This window comes from Triticum urartu, chromosome 5A (assembly GCF_056163025.1).
Source record: "Triticum urartu cultivar PI428250 chromosome 5A, HENAU_Tu73, whole genome shotgun sequence".
NCBI lineage: Eukaryota > Viridiplantae > Streptophyta > Magnoliopsida > Poales > Poaceae > Triticum > Triticum urartu.
Genome location: NC_141877.1, coordinates 226289871 through 226309256, shown reverse-complemented (window position 1 = coordinate 226309256; position 19386 = coordinate 226289871). Strand labels below are relative to the sequence as shown.

General features: G+C 46.7%; 1 protein-coding gene and 1 pseudogene across 1 annotated transcript; one reads left to right on the top strand and one right to left on the bottom strand.

Moving 5' to 3' along the window:
• The first annotated feature begins 2351 nt into the window (after window positions 1-2351).
• LOC147970869 (uncharacterized) lies at window positions 2352-4565 on the top strand (annotated as a pseudogene).
• A 3415-nt stretch (window positions 4566-7980) lies between these two features.
• On the bottom strand, window positions 7981-8815 carry LOC125555861 (uncharacterized). The gene has a single exon (XM_048718679.2). It carries the CDS (start codon window positions 8572-8574, stop codon window positions 8251-8253), a length of 324 nt encoding a protein of 107 aa, XP_048574636.1. The 5' UTR covers window positions 8575-8815; the 3' UTR covers window positions 7981-8250.
• Between the last annotated feature and the right edge of the window lie 10571 nt (window positions 8816-19386).

Sequence of the window (19386 nt, the reverse complement as noted above, 5' to 3'; positions counted from 1 at the left end):
TAACTCCTTAGTCGTTTGCTTGCAAGCTTATGATGTGTATTACCGAGAGGGCCCAGACATACCTCTCCGATACTCAGAGTAACAAATCCTAATCTCGATCTATGTGAACTCAACAAACACCTTCGGAGATACCTGTAGAGCATCTTTATAATCACCCACTTATGTTGTGACGTTTGATAGCACACAAGGCATTCCTCTGGTATCCGGGAGTTGCATAATCTCATAGTCTAAGGAATATGTATTTGACATGAAGAAAGCAATAGCAATAAAACTAAACGATCATTATGCTAAGCTAACGGATGGGTCTTGTCCATCACATCATTCTCCTAATGACATGATCCAGTTATCAAATGACAACATATGACTATGGTTAGAAAACCTTAACCATCTTTGATCAACGAGCTAGTCTAATAGAGGCTTAGTAGGGACACGGTATTTGTTTATGTATTCACACATGTATATAGGTTTCCGATCAATACAATTATAGCATGAATAATAAACCTTTATCATGAATAAGAAAATATAAAATAGCAACTTTATTATTGCCTCTAGGGCATATTTCCTTCAATATAGACACCCCCTCCTCATTTCTAGGGTTAGGAAATATGATAGGTCATCTTAGTTGAGCTTTGCTCCTACCTTCTCTTATTAAGAGAGAGAGAGAGAGAGAGACCATTCCCATGGATTTCAAGACCTCCATGTGAGCATGTGAGAAGATCCCGAGGGATTTAAGACCCCTTTGTGGGAAGGATCTACCTAGATCATCAAGACTCCATCCCTTTGGATTTGGTATGAACTCTACCTTGTATCTTCCTCTTTGTTGTTTATGTACCTTTGTGGATCATGTGTGTTTGATTGTCTAGTGGATGTGTGATTGGACTTCTTCTTGAGTGTTTTCCCTTGTGATTTCTCTATGTTCTTCCCCGTGTTCATCGTGTTCTTCATGTTCTTCGCAGGAATCCACTCCAATAGTGAAAGATCGGCCGAAACCGGGTCTAGCCTCGTATCAGGTAGATCGGAGGTCACCAACATCGGGCGCAAGACGAGGAGATGAGTGGCCGGACAACACCGCCAAAGTCGATATGTCGCTGTCTCGAATCCCCCATGGCACAGCAAAAGCCCAGAAGGCATGTCCGTTTCGTTGGAACCATTAGCCGCTAAACGCCGTCACACTTTGCCAGGAACATTGCCTAGCCGTGCCAGCTGACCATGGCCGTTGCCCACCAAGACTCATTGTGCACCACGAAGTCACCTCAGGCCGCTGCAGCTAGAGCAGATGATCCTCGCCATCGTCGTCCACCGTACCGGCATTGCCTGGCGGCGTCCTCCGATGGCGGCGAGGGGCCCGGCTGGTGAGAGGAGATTGGTGGTGCTAGATCGGGAGTCACCCTAGAACGAGCGACTTAACATTAATTGTGTGACAAAATCATGCTATTTTATAACTATTATTTGTTAGATTAAGGCCGTAGACTCTCAGGATTTCCATCCTACTCCTTCCATTCCAATGAATAAGGCACGCATGCTTCCCAAAATTTAACTTTGACCGTAAATTATATCATTGAAAACTTTTTTAATATAAATTCAATGGTATAATTTTTACCACATATAAATCCATATTTGGTTAGTCTAATTTATGGTCGAAGATAAAATTTGAGATGTGTGGACACCTTGTTCATCGAAATGAAGAGAGTAATAGTGTATATGTGCAGGGCGTCCAACAGAGGACTCAAGAAATGCAGCTGCATCACTTTCGATGCTAGTGTAGTAGAGATTTGGAATGGGTGAAGTAAGAAAGTGTTTTAGTTTTTCCATCGATCATCACCATCACCGTAAAATACGAGGCAATGAATTGGCAAAGAGGTGGGTAAAACTTTTTGGTTCGGTCGTATAAGGAGAGAGTAATTTATTTTCCCCTTGTAACATTATTCTCTATAAATCTGTCAGCGACTCTGCTGCCACGGCAACGACAAGTCATGATCCGCTACAGGGCGAACCGGCAAGCAACGTCAAGGTCAGGCCCAGGAGGGTCCAGAAGCGGCCTGCTCGGTCATTTGGGCCAGAATGGGTCTAGTAGACAAGTGTATAAGTAAGCAGATGACACTTGTAACGGGTGGCGGACGGAATGGCTTCGGCCGGCTAGATAGGATAGGAGTGGTTGGTGTGCGTTGTTCCTCTGTTCTTCCTTCCTCCTCCTTGGATTGAATTCAAATCTGTAATCAACTAGACACTAAATTGAGAGAGAGAGCAATTGGTGCTTACAATTGGCATCAGAGCTACAGATCCCGGCGCAACAAGTTCCGGGTCACCACCCGCACGCGACGAGATTCGTGGCGCGTCGTCGCTGAGAAATCATGGAGAACATGTCGCCGGCGACCAAAGCGGTGTACGAGTTCCTCAAGGCCGACTTGGCGGAGTCCCTCGACGTGCGGTTCAAGCGGCAGGATGAGGAGGCCTCCAGGTCGATGCGCTCCATCGTGGGCGATCTGACGATGCGGATCGACGACCTCAAGATGTCGATCGGGGTCGACATGGATGAGATCCGTGCCGGAATGGAGCGACCGCTGACCACTAACTCGTCGTCCATGGGCAACCGCCAGCAAGCCCGTTCGGTCCAGATGGGCGCTAGCAAGGGAGGTGTGGAGGGCAGCCGCTCAACTCAACCAGTCAAGGGGAAGGATCATGTTCCATACATTCCTTCCCCAGCCAGAGGTATGAGATCTGAGCTCAACCCCGTTCAATCATCTCGCTGCACTGAATTCCATCGAGAGGGTACTGAGCAATTTGTTTTTGGTCCTTGTATTGATCTGCCTCGGTTCAATGGTACCAATCTGAGACTATGGCAAACGAGATGTGAGGATTATTTCAGCATGTGTGGAACGCCCCGTCAGTTATGGATACAGTTTGCCTCCACCATGTTTGAAGGACCGGCAGCACGATGGTTGGAGTCTGTGCAGCGCAGAGTTCCGGATGCATCGTGGGAGGAATTTTGCAGGCTGTTGCAGTGCCGTTTTGGTCGCAACCAACATCAGGCGCTGGTGCGCAAATTTCACAGCATTTCTCAAGTTGGCATAGTAGAGGAGTATGTTGAACAGTTCACTGAATTATATGACCAATTGTCAGCATATGAAGCGGTTCCTAAATCAGTTCATTATGTTACCAAGTTCATTGATGGGTTGAATTATGCGGTCAGAGTTATGGTTGCATTACATCATCCCCAAGACTTGGATGCAGCATACGATCTAGCACTTCTACATGAATCTCTGACGAGTTCTTCTCCACAACCAAATCAAACTTCTAGGAGACAACAGTCAACATCGACAGTCAATCAACCTAAAGCATTGCCCACCAAATCCTCTGAAACACATAAGCAAACTGCTGGAGAAGATAAATGGGCTGCTCTTTGAGCTTATCGCAAGGCAAAGGGCCTGTGTTTCATGTGTGGAGAGAAGTGGGGCAGAGATGATCAATGTAAACAAGCAGTCTCATTACATGTGGTTCAGGAAATGGTGGAATTCTTCTAATGCACTAGCAGTAATGGTTCAGAAACTGATGATGAGGAAGTTAATCTTATGGACTTATCAGAAGCTGCAGAAGGAAAATCATCCAAAAGCAAGGCATTCCAACTGATGGTCGACATCAATGGACAGCAGAAAACTTTTTTGGTGGACTCTGGTAGTACACACTCATTTATAGATACTGCCACTGCTGCAAAATTACCAGGCCCGAAGAATTGTACAACAATCAAGGTCAGAGTTGCAAATGGAGGAATAATGAATTGCTGCAGTTACATTCCCCAGTGTCAGTGGTCAGTGCAAGGAAATCTGTTTAAACATGATCTCAGAGTTTTACCTCTTAGTTGTTATGATGGAATTTTGGGAATGGACTGGTTATCCAGATTCAGCCCAATGAAAGTTGACTGGGAACAAAAGTGGATGATGTTTGCTGTCAATGGAAAAACAGTAACCTTACAAGGAATAGCACGAGTGGAATTTTCTTATACTATAATTGAACTGTCAGTAGTCACTGAGGAAAATGCAGCTAAGGTGTTACCAGAAATTCAGGTGTTGGTTGAGGAATATAAAGATGTTTTCTCAATTCCTGTTGGACTTCCACCAGAAAGAGCATGCGATCATTCCATTCCTCTCATACCCGGTGCTAGGCCTTTTTCTCTTAAACCATATAGATTGGCCCCCGAATTAAAGGATGAAGTTGAGAAACAAATTCGGGAAATGCTTGACTCTAGAGTAATTAGAAGAAGTAACAGCCCCTTCTCTTCTCCTATTCTATTCGTCAAAAAGAAGGATCACACTTGGAGATTGGTGGTGGATTACAGACGTCTGAATGCAATCACTATTAAGGGAAATTTTCCTATGCCAGTAATTGATGAGTTGCTAGATGAACTGCATGGAGCTCAATGGTTCACAAAACTTGATCTTAGGGCTGGATATCATCAAATCAGACTAGCTCCTGGTGAAGAATATAAGACTGCATTTAAAACACATCATGGTCACTTTGAGTTCAGAGTGGTGGGCTATGGTCTTACTGGTGCACCTAACACGTTTTAGGGAGCCATGGATGTTACATTATCTCATGAACCAGAAATGTTGAGATTTTTTGTGTTGGTATTCTTTGATGATATTCTTATATTCAGTAAAACTCTGAAACAACATCTTCAACATGTCAAAAGAGTACTACAAGTATTAAGGAGAGATCAGTGGTATGTCAAAATTTCCAAGTGTGAGTTTGCATCTCAAAAATTACTTTATCTAGGCCACATCATTAGCAAAGATGGTGTGTCAACAGACCCAGAAAAGATCGGTACTATATAACAGTGGCCAGCACCTGTTCCTGTTAAGGAAGTTAGAAGTTTCCTGGGCTTGGCAGGATACTACAGGAAATTTATTCGCCATTTTTGTGTGATTGCAAAACCCCTAACCAATCTTCTGCGTAAGGGAAACATATTTATGTGGACTAGCATAGAGGAAACAGCCTTCCAAACTCTTAAGGATGCATTAGTAACTGCCCCAGTCTTGGCCTTGCCTGATTTCCAAAAGGTGTTCACCATTGAGACAGATGCCAGTGATTGTGGTATTGGAACAGTTTTAATGCAAGAGGGGCATCCTCTTGCTTTTTTCCGCAAGGCATTGGGCCCACGCAATCAGACTCTCTCAGTGTATGAAAAGGAGTTCTTGGCCATCTTGCTAGCTATAGAACAGTGGCGTTCTTATTTGCAATTCAAGGAGTTCCAGATAATCACTGATCAGAGAGCATTGGTCAGCCTGACAGAGCAACGACTGCATACAGCTTGGCAACAAAAAGCTCTTACGAAATTGGTGGGCTTGAACTATAAGATAATATACAGGAAGGGAGCTGATAATCGAGCTGCAGATGCTCTTTCTCGTAGACCTCACCCAACAGCAGACTGTTACATGATATCTTTGGTTCAGCCTGCTTGGATACAAGAGATCATACAGAGCTATTCAGATGACATGGCCGCTCAGGCAATTATGTAGAAATTGACTATTGATCCTAATGTTGATCTGGAGTTTACATTATGTGATGGACTGTTGAGATATAAGAAGAGAATCTGGATTGGTGCAGACGAATAGTTGCAGCACAAGATCATTGTCAACTTGCATGCTAGCTCAGCTGGGGGCCACTCTGGTTTTCCAGTAACATTCAGAAGAATTTCGCAACTTTTTTGCTGGAAGAATATGAAAAACATGATCAAATCTGTTCTACAACAGTGTGAAATTTGCCAGCTGGCTAAACCTGAGCGAGTACCATATCCTGGATTATTGCAGCCACTGCCAATACCCTCCAAACCATGGGAAATGATGACGATTGATTTCATTGAAGGGTTACCTCCATCTAGACAATTCAACTGTATCCTGGTGGTCATCGACAAATTGTCCAAGTATGGTCATTTTATTGCTCTGAAACACCCGTACACTACAAGCACAGTAGCAGAGGCCTTCTTGGATCGTGTGTATCGCCTTCATGGATTGCCAGTGTCCTTGGTATCGGACCGTGACCCAATTTTCACTAGCTCTTTTTGGAAGGAATTCTGCAACAGAACAGGCATCAAAATCCGAATGAGTTCAGGCCAGCATCCACAAACAGACGGGAAAACAGAACGAGTCAATCAGCAGGTTGAGGGATATCTTCGCTGTTTTATCAGTGCTCATCCTCATCGTTGGTCGCAGTGGCTCCCACTTTGCGAGCTGTGGTACAATTCCAATTGGCACTCATCCACAGGGCATTCTCCATTTGAAGTGGTATATGGTCATGCACCTCGCTACTTTGGTATTTCCCCTACGGATACGGTTGCCAGTTCTGATGTTCACCAGTGGTTAGAGGATCGTCATGTGATCATGGAATCAGTTAAACAACAGTCTCTGCGAGCCCAACAACACATGAAAATGCAAGCTGACAAACATCGTACTAAACGGTCGTTTGAGGTGGGAGACTCTGTTTTTCTCAAAATGCAACCCTACATTCAATCTTCTATCGCTCCGCAGGCAAATCATAAGTTGGCGTTCAAGTACTTCGGTCCCTTTCCAATTACAGAGAAGGTTGGCACGGTGGCTTACAAACTGGCTTTGCCTGAAAATTATCGTGTTCATCCGGTCTTCCATGTTTCCTTGCTCAAAAAGCACATCAACGCTGGTCGAGAGGTACTCCCTATGCTGCCTTCTCCTAATGCACTGTTGCAGGTTCCGGCAAGAATCCTTGACCGCCGCTTGGTCCAACGGGGAAACAAGTCGATCACTCAGGTTTTGATCAAGTGGAGCCATTCGCCTGAATCCATGGCTACCTGGGAGGACCAGGAGACACTGAAGCAAAACTTTCCTCGGGCACCGGCTTGGGGGCAAGCCTCTTCGGTTCCAGGAGGGATTGTCAGCGACTCTGCTGCTACGGCAACGACAAGTCATGATCCGCTACAGGGCGAACCGGCAAGCAACATCAAGGCCAGGCCCAGGAGGGTCCAGAAGCGGCCTGCTCGGTCATTTGGGCCGGCATGGGTCTAGTAGACAAGTGTATAAGTAAGCAGATGACACTTGTAACGGGTGGGCGGACGGAACGGCTTCGGCCGGCTAGATAGGATAGGAGTGGCTGGTGTGCGTTGTTTCTCTGTTCTTCCTTCCTCGTCCTTGGATTGAATTCAAATCTGTAATCAACTAGACACTAAATTGAGAGAGAGAGAGAGAGCAATTGGTGCTTGCAAAATCAGATGGACATATTTCGCGCCTGTTTTAGAAACAAGAAAAAACAGCTTAGTTGAATCCTGATTTGTCGTCTTTGTGATATAATAGTATGACTTTGACATGATGTAGAGATAAATGAAGGGTTCAAGGTTAACGGAGCAACCGAAAATGTACGCGCATCTTTGTGATATTTTAGATTCGTTAGATTATACCAAAGTTGGTCAAATACGACCCTGATATTAGTGTAGGATTATTCTGGACAGAAGATTTGTCCAGCCCGAGCGCATCCATCGGAATGTTCATTCACGTGCCCTGGTTCTATCCGAGTGGGTGGTTTGTGCTTGTGCGGTGAAGGCCCGCAAGGCGAGCTGATTCCAGTCATGTCGGCAGGGCACTTCTCCCTCACGAGACGCGTGGCGCGTCGTCGGGGAGATGATGAAACCTGGCGCCGGTAGAATCTAAACCCAGCGCGCAAACCACGCAAGGCTTGCGTTATCCGGAATTACAGGATGGGATAGATGCTGCCTGCGATTTGCTTGCTCTTGCTTCAAGCAATGTGCCAAGAAGCGTATGTTTAAGCTCGTCCTCGTGAGCTGTTTCAGGAAAAAAAATTGTTTTAAAGGGAAATTTCAAGATAATTCACTTTAACGCGTCTGGATCAGCTGTTACAAAAGAAATGTCTCCGTGTAGCTTCAACTTGGAGAGAAGCGATGCGGCTAGTCGTTTGATGCAAGACACAACGAGCGAGCGGGTATTAACAAAGCAAGTCAGATTAGAAAGTGAACACAGCATACCCAAATTTCAGCAAAAGAAAGAACATAAGTTTAGTAGCCGATCTCTTTCTTTCCCATCTTGTTAATCACGGTGACAAGAAATGCTAGCAGTAGTCTCTAATTCCTCTAATTTCGCAAAAAGGAAGTAGTAGTCTCTAATTTCTCGATGTGTCATTTCACAAAGCACAAAACACGACCAAAATCGTCTCGGCCTCTTCCAAACATTAGCCATCCTACAGACCTCCAAAAAGAACAAGGAAACGCGACCGTCAACCGCTGCACTTCTCTTGTCTGAGGTCGCGGAGGAGCCCCCCTGCCTCCGCGCCGACGAGCTCCAGCTGGTCCTCGAGGTACTTCTGCAGCAGCCCCAGCCGATCGCCGGCGTCAACCGCCCCAAATCGCCCGCCGCCTCTTGTGCTGCCGCCGCACATCTGCATCATCCTCCTCCTCGCCCGCCGGAACCGGACCACGGCCACGGCGCAGCAAAGCAGGGGCAGCCAGAGCAGCACCAGTGACAAGGCCACCGGCACGGCGCACGCAGCCACCGCCGCCGCCGCGCACGTCCGCCACGCAGCCGGCCTCCCGCTGCCCATCCCGCTCGCACGCACGCACGCACCGGAGCTGATCAGCCGGCGGCGACGGCGGCGAGGCTTGCAAGAGACTGGCCGCTTTGGTCTTGCTCCGCCTTTTTGCTTGTTTGGAATTTGGATCGGAGGAGAAGATGAGAGCAAAGCTTCCGCTTTTATTACGGACGGATGTTGCTTTGCTTCGACCGAAGGCGTTGGCGTGTCCGACTCAGTGGTGTGACCTTCTCCCACCTTTTTATGCTGCTATTAGGAGTCATCGATCGCCTTTCTCTTACTTCTTGGACAGGATCGGAAGGCGACTGTTAGGCGCCGGCGCATCGGCTGAAATTTCTGCCGGTCGGCCCATAGCGACACGATGCGCGCGTCCCAGACCACACGATCCCATCCCGCCCCCCACGCGCGTGTCTCCTTCCACACAACAGTTCCCCTATGCCTCATGCTTCCTCTTTGTCCTTCCATGGCCTCTCGCTTGAAGCTCTGTGGCCGCCGCTGGCCGGCTCGCCGGTCGCTCACCGGCTCACGTCGCTACTCGCCGGGCCCGCTCGCCGATTGGATTGTTGCAATAAAATCAATTGCTAAAAAAATCCGGTCTCAGTTCCGCTTCAGGCGGTTTCAGCAAAATCAAAAGCTCATTGTAGCAAAATTAGTTAATGGTTCCAGCAAAAGAGACAAATGCAGCAAAAATTCAAAGAAGTGCCTCGCCGCCGCATCTCATGAAGAAATTTGGTTCCAACCAAAAAACACTAGGTTCCAGAAAATTAAATCAGCGTTATTGCTCGCTGAGCCCCCGTTGCAACTGAGGGAGAAAAGCCGGTTCCACAGCCATTGAAGCTTTTTCCACCATTAAAGCTTTTTCCTCATGCCACTTGAAGCTTTTCCTCCCGTCGGATGAAGCTTTTTCACAGCCGTAGCTTTTCTCTCGTCTCCGTCACAAATATGAAGCTTCGTCGCACGTCGAGCTGCATCGGCAGTAGCAATCCAGACTGCCGCTTCCAGCAAAAAGAAACACTGCTTCCAACAAAAAAAAGTCTGTTGGTCGATCCTCGCAGCTTTGAGGAAGCTGGTTCCAGCAAAACAAATTGATGCTTCCAACACAAAAAAAAACACTACATCCAGCAAAAAAGGACATCTGACATCGATAGCACGCCATACATTCCAGCAAAAAAGCATTATTTCCAGCTGCGCCATTTGCAGGTTGCAACTTTTGCCTTGCCAGTTGCAACTCCCTCCCCGGCCAGTTCCAGCTCCGCCATTTGCTGGTTCCAGCCCCGCCGCTTGCCGGTTCCAGCTCCCCCGCTTGCCGGTTGTAGCTTTGCCCCAGCTGCTTGCAACTCCATCGTAGCTGGGTCCAGCTCCACCGCTCGCCGGTTGCGCACGGGAGGTACGCCATCACCGGCGTGGGTACCCTTCCCCCGTCGCAGCATCGTCGGCGCACAGCAACGCCTGTAACTCCCCTCCTGCATCGTCTCCTCCTTCCTCAGGCGATCTGTGCGAGCGCGGAGCACCCCGCCGCGGTCGCCTCACACGTGGGTGAAACGACATGGCGCGTGGTGGCCCTCCCCAGCGATTTTCCTTAGCGGGGGTAGGCGGCGGCCATGGCCACTCGCCGATCTGGAGCAAAGGGGAGGGGGTCGGCCGGTCGTGTTCTGGAAGAGAAAGGGGAGAACGAGAAAAGAAACCGGAGGGGATAAGGTTTCTGACCAACGGTGGGTGGTCCCACTCACCTGCACGCGTGTGCACTGGTGGATAGATGATGTGGCGTTCGACCGGCCGAGTGTTCGGCCGGCGCGCCGAACGCAAACGTTTCCCGGATCAGAATGGGCGTGACACGTTTGGGTTGTGGTTAGGGCAATGCTAGGCGCCGGTGCACCGGCCGAACAGTTTCGGCCGATTGCGCCCCAGCTGCCCGATGCAGTCAATCAGAGTCGTCTAATCTGCCTTCTCCCCTTCGTGTTGACTTCTCTCTTCTTCTTCCACGCGCGCTCACCCCGGCCGCCCCTGCCGCTGGTCACCCCTCCCCCTCTCACCTGGACCTCTTCCCCTCTTGCAGTCCCACGCTGTTGGATGCGCTCTTCGTCCCCATCGCCGCCGGTCGCCGACGCAGCACCCCCTGTGATGCCCGGATAATTAAACTATAGTGAACCTCTGCTGATGATGCCACGTCACCTCGGTTACTGTTGATAATCTCGCGTTAGTTCAAAACTATACAAATTCAAATTCAAAATCGAGGAAACATCAAAAGCTTTCAAATATTAAAACTTAAATGTTTGGGTTATGCCAAATAATGCATAGGTAGTTATGGTGGAGAAACCACACTTTTGTAGAATGCTTAAATGCTCTAAAGTTGTTAAAACAATAGTTGAAACAATTAAATAAATGTCTTTGATGTTTTACAAAATACTAATCTATTTTTTGGGGGGTAAAACTTTTTGTGGTAGTGGGTGTTGATGAGACACTAATTTAGGAATTCACTTTGTGATGTATAAAACAAAATTAGATCAAGAAATAAAAGAAAACAGAAAAAACAAAAGATAAAAGGAAAGTAAAAAAAAGGGGAGACCCCCCCTGCTGGGACCCGGCCAGCTGGCCTCAGGCCCAACAAGGATGGCCCACCCCGCACCTCCCTGGCCTATATGGCCCCTATCCCCCCCCCCCGAAACCCTAACCGCTACCCCCCACTTCCCTCGATCCTCCGCATCTCTCGCTCCCTCTCCCCCTTCCCTCGATTCAGATCGAGGTAGCGAGCACCAGCGACCGCACCGCCTCGCGCCCCTCCGTCGGCGCAGCCCCACCGCCGTCCTCCTCGCCTCCTCCCCTCCCGATCTGGGCGCCTCGTCACGGCGCCCCGACAACGCCACCGCCCGGCGTCGCCGCCATCGCCTCACCGCCCGACCTCGCTGTCGCGCGGTGCCGCCCTCGACGGACACGCCGCCTCGCCTCTCCCTCACCGAATGCCATTGCGCCTCGCCGCCCCCTCCTCTGCAAACGGAGGGTGAGCCCCCTTGCCCGCCAGTGTTCCTCTCCCGGTCGTCGTACCCGCTGAGCCACAACCCCCGCGCGTGCCGCTCCTGTGTGGCCACGAGCCCGAGCCATCTCCGCCCGCGGTCTGCATGGTGGCCGCGCCCACTGCTGCACCGCTCCACGCGCCCACAGCCCCCTCCTCCGTTTTGGCCGCCGAGGCCCGCGCTGCCGTAGCTTAGCCTCTGCTGCCGCGGCCACCGCACACCGTGGCCGCTGTCCCCGCCCTTGTGGCGTGCCACTACTGTTGCTCCTCCCCGCTGGCCACCCCCCCCCCCCCCGCTTGGGCTGTAGAAGCCCCGTGCCGCTCCTCACGCGCCGCCCGCTCACTCCGGCCTCGTCCAGGCCATCGCCCTGGCTCCGGCGACCCGGGCCCGTTCCCGGCTGCGCCCTGACACTTGCTGCCACTGCCGCCCGGGGCATCACCCTGTTCCCCGCTTCCTGGTGGCCTCGAGCACAGGCACCCGCACCCATGCAACCGATAACCCACCCCGCTAGGCCGCTGACCCTATGAAAACGGGCCCCACGGGCCTCTTCTCTTAAAAAATGTAAATGTAAAAAACTCTTCTTAAAAAGATATAAAAATGTAATTGATTAATTAACTTAATTAAAATGGTTTAATTAAACTAATTACTTAGTTAGCCTAACTAAATCGTAATTAACTAAATGTGAGTATGATAGGAGGGCCCCACCCCCTGTTGACCAGTCAAACTTTGACTGGTCAACTGGGACCCCCCCTGGACCCATATGTCACCCTCTGGTACACCTTTGTGTACACAGATCTTGATGAGGACATCAATACCATTGTTACACCCACAGCCCCTACTGTTACATATACTGGACCAATTACTAGAGCTTGCGCACGCCAATTAAATTACCAGGTACTTTCGTTTCTTGGTAATGATTCTAATGTTCATGAGATTATGATGCTGCCTAAATTGGATACATTTGTTTTGCTTACAAATGAAGGTCCTAGCTTGGAGAAGGATGAACATTGGAGCAAGAACACGAATGGAGTTGATGGCATGCGCAAGGGGATCAAGAACGGAGTTACAAGTGATGATTTCAGGACTTTGAAGCCGCCATAAGGAGTGCATGAAGCCTTGGACGAAATATACAAGATGCCACTTCATAATATTCGTCCATAGGCTATTCTAGGTGCTGCGTCACCTTATTAATGGGCCAGGCCCATGTAATTTCGAAATACTTAAGTATAGGCTATTTTTAGAGTCCGTATGTGTGGGCAAACAAGAGTTAGGGTTGGTTTCAGACCCCACCCTCAAGGGCCACGAAATTCCCCTCTCTTCCTCCATATATACAGCCCTTAGGGCGTCGTTTAGACTTGGGTTTTGTTTAGATTAAAAGTTCGCCATAGCTGCAACTTCGCGTACTTCGTTTGTGTCCAACGACCAGACCAAGATGTCACAGAACCCCACCTTGATCAATAAAGCTTTCATCTTATATTCGCAATATCCAGATTGCAATCTCAGCTTCTTGCTTGTTCTTCGTTTGCTCGCAGGAAACAGGCCCTCGTGGTCAGGTTGATCGTGCTCCGGCGTGGTCAATAACCCCTCGGAAGTTGGTTTAGCGATTGCTAAGGCGCGACGTCTCGCACGTTCGTAGTCGGATCGTCAAGGTCGACTCCCACAGAAAACGATAGCCACCATCTCATCGAAACATCGGGACACCTTTGCCTCTATCAAGTGGTATCAGATTTCCAGGTTGCTCGGTGAGATTTTACAGTTTTTCGTAGATTAGATCGAGTCTGTTCTTCATACCTACAGTCCACGAAAAAGCCACAAAAAATAAATTAGGGTTAGTTCATCATATCCGAACCAATCTGAGCCTTTGCATAATCTTTTTAGGGTTTTTGCTTTGTTGAATTTGCGGTTGCATCGTCGTGTCAAGTTGCTGGTCTTAGAGTCTAGTCTTTTAGAGTTTCGAGTTCTGGTCATAAGTTGTCACGCCGCCGCCGCACCATCATCATCGCCCATCTACCACTTTTGCTAATCCGCCACCGCTCTGAATCCTTATCCATATACCACATACCACCACCGCTACCATATACCACCACCGCTGCCATATACCACAACCATATATCCACCACCAATCCGAGTTCTTCTCATATTAGGTTTGTTCTTGAGATCAATCTCAATTCCGATTCGTGTTTCCTTGCCTGCGTAGGTCTCGGAAAAAAAAAGAAAAAAAAAGAGTCTGGAGACCCCCGGGCAGTTTTTAGGCCAAAATTTTCTCGGGCAAATTTTTTTTTCCCTATCCTATTTTTAGGCTTTTCTGAGTCTTTTGAGCCACGTGCCATCATAGTGATTTTTTGTCGCACTTTTTCGTCGTCGCTGCCCTGATTTCCGAAAAAAAAAGTGGAAAAAAAATTTTCGTGCCCATACTATCAGTTTGACGAGGGAAGAGTTTTGAGACACTCGCCATTATAGTAATTTTTCGCAAAAAAAAAAGAGGAGCGCAAAAAAAAGAGGAGCGCAAAAAAAAACAAGCGAAAAAAAAAGTTCTAGAGTGTGCTTTTCCCTTATTTACGTGCAGCGCCGTGATTTTGTTAGTGTTCTAGGCTCGCGTCTCTAGCACGGTCTAGCCTAGGACCAGCACAGTACCGTCGTTGAGCGTTTATTCAACTTTGCATCTCTGAATTGATTATTGCTGACCCTTTTTTGCTACCATACTATAAGCCTTCCCAGCTCCACATACCTCTACGTCGTGCGTTTGACTCTCCCTGGCAATCGCTCTATCCAAGCTTTTGAGAGTTTTGACTACAACGGTTGCCGATCACCGCCTGCTGCTGGGTAAGAACTGGTAAGAATTTGAGATTTGCTTGACGGATTTGTGACACCCGCCACCACCACCTCTTGTTAGTATTCTGTAGGATCATATTCTTGTGTGTTTTCTATTGTTGCTAACCATGGCAGGATCACAAGCCGACGAGACTGACTGGGAGAACATGACGAATCAGGAGTTGCATGATAAATTTCAGCAAATGATGAATGGACAGGTGCAGGATGTGCTAAACAGATTTGAAGAGGCCATGGAGAAGATAGATGACATGGAGAAGACATTCGAAACAAAGCTCGATGACAGGTTTAATGAATTGCTCGCGCGTCTTCCACCACCACCACCGGCTGCACCTAACGCACCTCTACAACAACAACAACGACGACTACCTACACATCGTGAAACAGCCCTCCGCCGAGCGAGCCGTCTCCCTCTTGCACCTGGCCAAACTGTTGGTGCTGCTGTTGCTACTTCTGTGGCTCCTGCTGCTGATGCGGAGGAGGATGATTTTGCTGGCGATTACGAGGATGAGGTTGATCAAAATCAGAACTACGTGCCACCACCAGCACAGCAACCATCAGGTCGTCCACATGCAAATAATGGCAATGGTAGGGCTCACCCTCAGGTACGAGATCATGACCATCTCCCTAAACTAAAATTGAATATTCCACCATTTGAGGGTAGATATGTTCCTGATATATATCTTACTTGGGAGTTAGAAACTGAACAACGATTTACATGTTTACAATTCCCGAGGAGAGACGTGTTCCTGCTGCTGTTTGTGCATTCACTAGTTTTGCATGTGTTTGGTGGTCTGAGCATTGTAGATTATATCCCATTCCTGCTACTTGGGCTGCTTTGAAAACTGCTATGCGTACTCGTTGGGTTCCACCATATTATCAACGTGAATTACTTCAAAAATTGCAGCGCTTAAGACAGGGAAAAAATTCTGTAGAAGAATATTATCAGGAATTACAAACTGGCATGATTAGATGTGGTATTGTTGAGGAGAATGAAGCTATGCTTGCACGTTTTATGGGTGGATTAAATAGAGAGATTCAGACGATTCTAGAGTATAAGGAGTATACTAATATCACTCGTTTATTCCATCTTGCTTGTAAAGCTGAACGTGAAGTGCAGGATCGACAGGCATTGGCGCGGACTAACTTTTCTGCAGGTCGACCTTCTTCATGGACACCACGTGCATCATCTACTTCCACACGTTCTGCTTCACCGGCGCCTCCGTCGGCTGCCACCTCCAACCGTGATACAATAAAGCAGGCACAATCACCACTATCTGCCAAGAGCACACCTTCTGGGCCTGCAAAGAGCTCTTCTTCATCCATGGCATCAACAGGGCAGACACATGATATTATTTGTCGACGTTGCAAGGGTGGAGGTCATTATGCGAGAGAATGCCCATCTAAGCGTGTGATGATTGTTACTGAGGATGGTGGGTATGAGTCCGCTAGTGACTATGATGAGGAGACTTTGGCTCTTATTACACGTGACGAACACGGTGGAGACGATTCTGATCATGAGACGCAATACATGGCTCCTGAAGATGCTGACAGGTATGAATGTTTAGTTGCTCAACGTGTTTTGAGTGTGCAGGTTACACAAGCTGAGCAAAATCAGAGGCATAATTTGTTCCATACAAAGGGAGTTGTGAAGGAACGTTCTGTTCGCGTGATCATAGATGGAGGGAGTTGCAACAACTTGGCTAGCATCGAGATGGTGGAGAAGCTATCTCTCACCACAAGACCACATCCGCATCCTTACTACATCCAATGGTTCAACAACAGCGGCAAGGTTAAGGTAACACGTACTGTTCGTGTGCATTTTAGTATCTCTACATATGCTGATTATGTTGATTGTGATGTGGTACCTATGCAAGCATGTTCCTTATTACTTGGTAGACCATGGCAATTTGATAAAAAATTCTATTCACCATGGTAGAAACAATCAGTATACTCTTGTTCATAAGGATAAAAATATTACTTTGCTTCCTATGACTCCTGATTCCATTTTGAAAGATGATATTAATAGAGCTAATAAAGCAAAACAGGAGAAAACTAAGAGTGAAAATCAGATTGTGGCAAAAGAATTTGAGCAACAAATGCAGCCTAATAATAATAAACAATCTAGTGTTGCTTCTGAAATTAAATTGAAAAGTGCATGTTTACTTGCCACCAAATCTGATATTGATGATCTAGATTTTAGCAAATCTGTTTGCTATGCTTTTGTGTGCAAAGAGGCATTATTTTCATTCGAGGACGCGCCTTCCTCTTTGCCTCCTGCTGTCACTAACATTTTGCAGGAGTTCGCCGACGTCTTTCCACAAGACGTGCCACCGGGATTACCACCTATTCGCGGGATTGAGCATCAAATTGACTTAATTCCCGGTGCATCATTACCCAACCGTGCACCATACCGTACCAATCCAGAGGAGACGAAGGAGATTATGCGTCAAGTACAAGAACTGCTCGACAAAGGTTATATACGCGAATCCCTTAGTCCTTGTGCTGTTCCTATCATTTTAGTGCCGAAAAAGGATGGTACATCGCGTATGTGCGTTGATTGTAGAGGCATTAATAATATTACTATTCGTTATCGTCATCCTATTCCTAGGCTAGATGATATGCTTGATGAATTGAGTGGCTCTACAATATTCTCCAAAGTTGATTTGCGTAGTGGTTACCATCAAATTCGTATGAAATTGGGAGATGAATGGAAAACAGCATTTAAAACTAAGTTTGGATTATATGAGTGGTTAGTCATGCCTTTTGGGTTAACTAATGCACCTAGTACTTTCATGAGGTTGATGAACGAAGTTTTACGTGCCTTCATTGGACGATTTGTGGTAGTTTACTTTGATGACATATTGATTTATAGCAAATCTTTGGAGGACCATTTGGAACATTTACGTGCTGTTTTTATTGCTCTACGTGATGCACGTTTGTTTGGTAACCTTGGAAAGTGCACCTTTTGCACCGACCGAGTATCTTTTCTTGGCTATGTTGTTACTCCACAGGGAATTGAAGTTGATAAAGCCAAGATTGAAGCTATTGAGAGTTGGCCGCAGCCCAAAATGGTCACACAAGTGAGGAGTTTCCTTGGCCTCGCTGGTTTCTATAGGCGTTTTGTGAGAGATTTCAGCACCATTGCTGCACCTCTCAACGAGCTTACAAAGAAGGATGTACCTTTTGTTTGGGGTACCGCACAGGAAGAAGCCTTCACGGTATTGAAAGATAAGTTAACACATGCACCTTTACTCCAACTTCCTAATTTCAATAAGACTTTTGAGCTTGAATGTGATGCTAGTGGAATTGGATTAGGAGGTGTGTTATTACAAGATGGAAAACCTGTTGCATACTTTTCTAAAAAGTTGAGTGGGCCTAGTCTGAACTATTCTACTTATGATAAAGAATTATATGCTCTTGTTCGGACCTTAGAAACATGGCAACATTATTTATGGCCCAAGGAATTTGTTATACATTCTGATCATGAATCTTTGAAACACATTAAAAGTCAAGCAAAACTGAACCGTAGACATGCTAAATGGGTTGAATTCATTGAGACTTTCCCTTATGTCATTAAACACAAGAAGGGTAAAGAAAATGTTATTGCTGATGCCTTGTCTCGTCGTTATACTATGCTTTCACAACTTGACTTTAAAATATTTGGTTTGGAGACCATCAAAGATCAATATGTTCATGATGCTGAATTTAAAGATGTATTGCAGAATTGTAAGGAAGGGAGAACTTGGAACAAGTTCGTTCTTAACGATGGATTTGTGTTTCGTGCTAACAAGCTATGCATTCCAGCTAGCTCCGTTCGTCTTTTGTTATTGCAGGAGGCGCATGGAGGAGGATTAATGGGACACTTTGGCGTCAAGAAGACGGAGGATATACTTGCTACACATTTCTTTTGGCCAAAGATGAGACGGGATGTTGAGCGTTTTGTTGCTCGCTACACTACATGTCAAAGAGCTAAGTCACGACTCAATCCTCATGGTTTATATATGCCTTTGCCTGTACCTAGTGTTCCTTGGGAGGATATATCTATGGACTTTGTTTTAGGTTTACCTCGAACAAAGAAGGGGAGGGATAGCATATTTGTTGTCGTGGATAGGTTCTCGAAAATGGCACACTTTATACCATGTCATAAAAGCGATGATGCTGTTAATGTTGCTGATTTGTTCTTTCGTGAAATTATTCGCTTACATGGTGTGCCAAATACTATTGTTTCAGATCGTGATACTAAATTTCTTAGCCACTTTTGGAGATGTTTATGGGCTAAGTTGGGGACTAAGCTGCTTTTTAGTACTACTTGTCACCCCCAAACTGATGGACAAACTGAAGTAGTCAATAGAACATTGTCTACTATGCTTAGGGCTGTTTTGAAGAATAACAAGAAAATGTGGGAAGAATGCTTGCCTCATATTGAATTTGCTTATAATCGTTCATTGCATTCTACTACTAAGATGTGCCCTTTTGAAATTGTGTATGGTTTCCTACCTCGTGCACCTATTGATTTGTTGCCTCTTCCATCTTCGGAGAAGGTTAATTTTGATGCTAAAGAACGTTCTGAATTGATTTTAAAAATGCATGAGTTAACTAAGGAAAACATTGAGCGTATGAATGCAAAATATAAACTTGCTGGAGATAAGGGTAGAAAACATGTTGTGTTTGCACCTGGAGATCTTGTTTGGTTACATTTGCGTAAAGATAGATTTCCTAATCTGCGCAAATCAAAGCTAATGCCACGTGCTGATGGTCCTTTTAAGGTTTTAGAGAAAATAAATGATAATGCATATAAACTTGAGCTACCTGCAGATTTTGGGGTTAGTCCCACTTTTAACATTGCAGATTTGAAGCCTTATTTGGGTGAGGAAGATGAGCTTCCGTCGAGGACGACTTCATTTCAAGAAGGGGAGGATGATGAGGACATCAATACCATTGTTACACCCACAGCCCCTACTGTTACATATACTGGACCAAT